The following is a 6,000-nucleotide window of genomic DNA, read 5'->3' as shown; positions in this document are numbered from 1 at the left end:
CAAAACAGCATAAGTGCATTAGAGAAGTGGCAAAACAAAGTCCTTTATAAGGTCTGATGGAGATAGCCATTAAAGACTGGAGGAAGGCAGGTCAGAGAAACAAATTTCACTGCAGTGGCATTTTAATTTGGCTTTAGAGGACAGGCAGAAATGCAATAGTTGAATTAGGAAAAAAAAAAAAAAGATAAGACATGACAGACCTAAGCAAAAACTTGAGAAAAGCACAGAGACAGAAAAGTGCAGGGTGGTCTGGGAGATAAAGGGTTGGTCAGTTTGGCTGGAGAGAAAAGCAAGTGGCAGGGTTTAGATATGAGGTTAGGCTGGAATGTATGGTGGTGCCAGACTATGACAGGCCTTGAAAACCAGGCAAAGGAACAACCAATATGGTGAAATTTAGACTGTCCACAGAACACTGTGCAGAGGAACTCATTTACAATAAGGAAGATTAGATTGGCTGCCTTTTGTTAAGAATAAATGTTATATAGGGGGCAGAGGAATAGAAGAAAAAGAACCTATTAGGGGATAATTTGCAACAAAGATTAGATCAGCTATACAAATAAATATGAACCATAGTTGGGAGAGAATGGCGAGAAGAAGACCTGTTAGGAGACTATTGCAATTGTCCCCCCAAAAAGTCTTAAGTGGGATACCTGCCTAACAAAGGAACCTGTCATTCTATTCTTTAGTTTGCATTGCCATGATTCTTATGTGAGCTATAGTAAAAAAGAGAATAAAATATTTAACTTCTAAGAACATAATATTTTTAATAAGAGCACAGACTACATAACCTTTCTCTCATTGTAGTGACTGTGCAGAAATAAATCCGGTTAAATACCAAAGAAATACATTTGGGAACACATCACAAACTAAACATTATATTAAGTAATTTAAAAAAACAATATTCAGAAAAAAATGCCAACCGAAAACATAGTTTTAACCATGATGAGAAGTACTTAAACAATTATTGATCTAATCAAGGACCTCTAAAATTACCACCCAAATGCACTACAATATTCTTTTATTTAGTTTACAGAAGGATTTTATCAGTACAGGTTGCAGAAAGAAAATGTTTAGTACTATTTACAATTTGTTTTAAAACTCTGCTCTATACAAATTTAATTCTGATCAGTATGAACAATATTTTTGTAGATCTACTGCATATAAAGCCTTTTCATCAAAGCGATAACAAGGAATAAAATAACCTGATTACATTTAAATGATGTTGACCATCTGGCAACGTTTACATGTAAGGTTTAAGGGCTGTGGACACTTATTAAATACAGAACACAATGTCAGCCTCTGACTTTAATTTCTGTGAAGGCTAAAGCTATTTATAAGGAATATTGTTCTATTATACTACACGCCAATCTATATTTAAATTCTATAGTTTAAGTATTTTATAAGATTTTTATTAAATATATTCTACACATATTTGTCATTTCACCCAGGAAGAAACTTCTTCCCAGTGAAAAAATATAAAATCTTTTATATTTTTACAGATTTAGATGAAACTAGCTCATGCTTTAGTGCTGTGCAAATTTCTTGAGCATATCAACTTTTAAATTATTGGTATGAAACAAAAGAATGGCATTGTTTTAAATCATGTATGCCTTAAAAATCAGCTTTTGATTTTAATACAATTGCAAGCACTAATACCAAATGCAGATTACATAAACAAAACTAGTACTATGGCAAAGGTTTTTTTTTTTTTTAAATATTAAGAATTTGTTTGAAATGTCTAATGAGTAAGCATGACATTGGACACTAAGGTACAGATGAGAAAAGATTACTGGAAAAAACCATTAATTTGCTGATATTCAAATACACAAAATTGATCAGTAGATGAGGTTTTCTAATAGTTATGCACAATAATAAAAGCCTATGGACTACAGGAAATTACCCCTCCCATATTAAGGCTAGGAAACACACTCTTTGCCCTATTTGTGCTGTATGAACAAGCACTCAACTACTGTATGACCAAAGAGTGCACATCATAATGAAAACAATTAGGTTAAACAGCCCTCTACAGAGTGCTTTAAATAACAGGCACATTTTGTTTTTTCATTTGTTGCAGTTAAAATAGTCACACTCAGGTTAGTTAGTATCCTATGCCAGTGTCACCACCAAGGTTAACTTTGGTAGAATTCACTGAAGAGTTTAGTTTCTTTCCCATTTTTCTCCTGCCCCTTCTCTGTTGTTTGTTTTTTTTTTTAAATTGACCATTAATGAACATTATTAATTGCTGAGTGTTTTCCAGTATGGAATTTATTTGATTATTTCTAGGTATCATGGACATAGTTACAAATTCTATTGATGAAAAGAATGAAATTATGTCAACCATTTTTAGTGCAAATTGCATTTGGAACGCTTGATTTATAAATTCTATGGATGAAGATTATTATGGCAGCAAAATGGTTTCTGCTGTGGAAGATAACATTAACTTTTTTTTTCCTAGATTGACTGCATTCAAAAACCAATGAATCATAAGATTGTTCAACATAAACAAAAATAACTAAAAATAAAAAATCATAGCGAAAATGTTCTTGAATCTCTTTTTGCAAGAGAATGCAACAGTGTTCATGTAATATTTCAGTTCCATGGATTAACAGACAGACTCTTCCTAAGCATGTCTGAAGCAATGTCGGATCTCTTCTATCCCAGCAGCATGAAAGACAAAGATTTATATTACACCTCACTTAGAAGAAACATCAGTGTTTACAGGATTACACAACAATTGCTTTCTCCAGTCTTTTCACGGTTCCTCTGACCTGTGGAAAATGAACAGAAGACTTATTTACAAGCTGGAACCTGGTAAAATGGTAAGTATGGCTTCCAACTACATAACTTTCAAATTCTGCATTTATATGTATTAAAGAAGTACAATAAATGCTCTTTTAATATTTGTATGTCCTAGAATTTTTGAGAAGAACTATTCATAAACAGAAGATTTCCTATCCTTCCCTTGGAAAATCCAAGGAAAGCCACAACATTTTTGAAAGCTTGCCCATGTGACTTTAGTTAGACCCCTCTCTAAAATATAGCTTACAGTTTACCTTGAACTATTCATAAACTGAAGATTTTCTATCCTTCCATGGGAAAGTCCAAGGAAAACCATGTAACTTTAGTTAGACCCTCTAAAACATAGCTTATAGCTTACCTTGAGAATTTGGTTCTGGCAATGTCTCTCTAGCCACCAAATGCATAACTGTTGTTTTGCCAAAAGGAAGTTTTAATGCTGTATGAAAAACAGAATAATTTATTAAAAACACTTCAACTTTTTTTGGCTAAGGAGACTTGAAACGATCTTTTTAATTGGAATAATCTTTTACTGAGCTTTAATAAAAAAGACTATACTTCTATACAATAAAGACTTCATCTCCTTCAAAGATCATAATTCTAAAATTGAAATGTAGTCTCATAGCCAAGAAAGAGAAAAATTAATTCACTTATTCATTTTTAACTTATTTAACTTATACTATTAATAAGGCATTTTGTTAGACTGTAGGTGTTTTAAAGAAGAATAAGACACTCTCCTTTTCCTTGGGGAGCTTACAGTCTATTATTAAAAGGGCAATAGCTAATTATTTTGAAAACTAGAAAGTGCTAAACAGTAATCTCACAAGTTAACATGCCAGATTTTCAAAATATAAAATCTAGATGATAGCTATTGACAACCATCAGTCAATCTTTTTTTTTTTTTTAAACCCTTACCTTCCATCTTGGAGTCAATACTATGTATTAGCTCCAAGGTAGAAGAGTAGTAAGGGCTAGGCAATGGGGGTCAAGTGACTTGCCCAGGGTTACACAGCCAGGAAGTGGCTGAGACCAGATTTGAACCTAGGACCTCCCATCTCTAGGCCTCAATCTCAATCCACTGAGCTACCCAGCTGCCCCCTATCAGTCAATCTTGAGAGAAAATAAATTTTCACTTACTAGAATCATAAAACTACTGACATTAAAGGCAGAAGTCAGAAAATTTTTTTAACCCTAACTTTCTCTATGAGTATCAATTCTAAGACAGAAAAATGGCAAGGGTTAGGTAATCAACATTAAGTGATTTGCTCAGGATCACATAGATAGGATGTTTGTGGCTAGATCTGAATCAAGGTCCTCCCAACTTCAGGCCTGGTGCTTTATCTAGCTTCTCCAAACTCTTAACTTTTTTAATCACCATCCTCTACATTTATATAATGCTTTACATTTTTTGAAAGCTACATATTTCACACACATTATCTCATTTGATTTGGCTTACGTCAGATAAGCTTAGCCATATACTTGATTTTAAAGAAGAAAAAACCAAGAAAGAACCTTTTTCCCCTAAATTAGGTAAAATGTTAGACATCATAATTGGGATACATTTGTTTCTCTGATTGCATGCTAGTAATCTGATACAGTCATGGTACTAGATCACTATAAACCAAAATGAAAGGAAATGATGCAGAAATTTCATTTCAAGCTTTCTTCTTAGTGCACTAATTCTTGAATTAAAAAACAACAACAAGAACAAAAACCCAACTATTTTTCTAAGAAGGTTAATTAGAAAGAATCACAATCGTGGCATTGTTCATAAAAAACCATTTTGCAGGCTCTTCAAGTTTTCACAGTAAATTGCTTTGTTATTCTGTAGACAATATTATAAACACTGAGCAAGTGTGGTTTTTCTGAATTGGTGTTTCTGTCATAATGCTAATTTAGTTTCACTGCCATTCAATTTCTGATTTCTCTTTACTACCTATGAATGAGGATGAGATCATTATTCAGTAATAAGACTTGATTATCTGCTATTCTTAGCCTATAGATCCTTAGCTTATAGAATTAGCCTATAGAATTAATAAACAGACAAAAAATAAAGCTCTAGCTTTCCTAAACATTCCTACTAAAGAAGGTCAGTACCGTAACTTGTTTAAGGGGAGAATTAGATTTGTCTCTTCTCATACCTGTTCAAATTTCAAATATGGGGCAATGACTTCAATGAAGACAGTGAGGAAAAAAAAAACTGTGCAAGAAAATGTAAATGATTGTGTTGTGTATATTTGCTCAGACTTGTTATTTCACTGGCAGATCAGCAACTTTTCTATAACTTCATAGATCTAGAGAATTGCCTGAAGCCTTGAGAAGATAGTGAATTGTTCAGGGTTACAACAGCCAGTGTATGTGTCAGGGATAAGACATGAATTCAGGTCATCCTGACTCTAAGTCTGCTATATTTATTATACAAAAATGTTTTCTGCTGTATATAGGAGAGAAAAAAAACATTTATATTTTGATGATTTGTTTTATTTACTATGAAATTTAAATTAGACTTTTATTACATAACCTTTTCAAAACTTTTTTGAAAAAAAAAACCAACCACTTGATTTATTACCTTTTATACACCAAATGGATTAAAAATATGCATATATGAACTTTGATACAAAACTTATATAGGCTGGTCATTAGTGGATGAATTCTCTGGTAACAGTAACTCCTTAAATAGGAAGATACAAAATGGAACTCACTATTGTATAGTCTCCTTCTATTATAAGTTCTAGCAGATTCTGCATCTAGATGGCAAGGCTTTCAGTACTGCCTACATGATAGATTTAAGTCTGCTATACATAATAGTTTGGAACTATATATTTTTAGAAAATGTGGTTATTTAAGAAAGCTTTAAACTTTTGTAGAATTGGTACAAATGCTTTTAACCCATATCAATTTAGACTAGATTCCATAAAACAGAATCAAAATTCCTTATTATTACTATTATTATTTTAATTTAAAACCCTTACCTTCCATCTTGCAGTCAATACTGTGTATTGGCTCCAAGGCAGAGGAGTGGTAAGGGTAGGCAATGGGGGTCAAGTGACTTGACCATGGTCACACAGCTAGGAAGTGTCTGAGGACAAATTTGAACCCAGGACCTCCCATCTCTATGCCTGGCTATCAATCCACTGAGCCACCCAGCTGCCCCCTCACTATTATTTTTAAAACAGTCAAGTCACTATAATGCTAGGGATGAGA

At 33.0% G+C, this 6,000-nt stretch overlaps 1 protein-coding gene across 1 annotated transcript in view; it reads right to left on the bottom strand.

Moving 5' to 3' along the window:
- Nucleotides 1-738: 738 nt before the first annotated feature.
- UBL3 (ubiquitin like 3) overlaps nt 739-6,000 on the bottom strand; it is a 94,937-nt gene continuing 89,675 nt past the window's right edge. The window contains exons 4-5 of the mRNA XM_044668281.1: nt 3,158-3,235; nt 739-2,768 (exon numbers count right to left, since the gene is read on the bottom strand). Of these exons, the coding sequence (XP_044524216.1) occupies nt 2,716-2,768; nt 3,158-3,235 (131 nt within the window). The 3' untranslated portion in view covers nt 739-2,715. The remainder of the gene's footprint in view (nt 2,769-3,157; nt 3,236-6,000) is intronic.

This window comes from Gracilinanus agilis, chromosome 3 (assembly GCF_016433145.1).
Source record: "Gracilinanus agilis isolate LMUSP501 chromosome 3, AgileGrace, whole genome shotgun sequence".
NCBI lineage: Eukaryota > Metazoa > Chordata > Mammalia > Didelphimorphia > Didelphidae > Gracilinanus > Gracilinanus agilis.
This window is presented reverse-complemented; position numbering and strand designations above follow the sequence as displayed.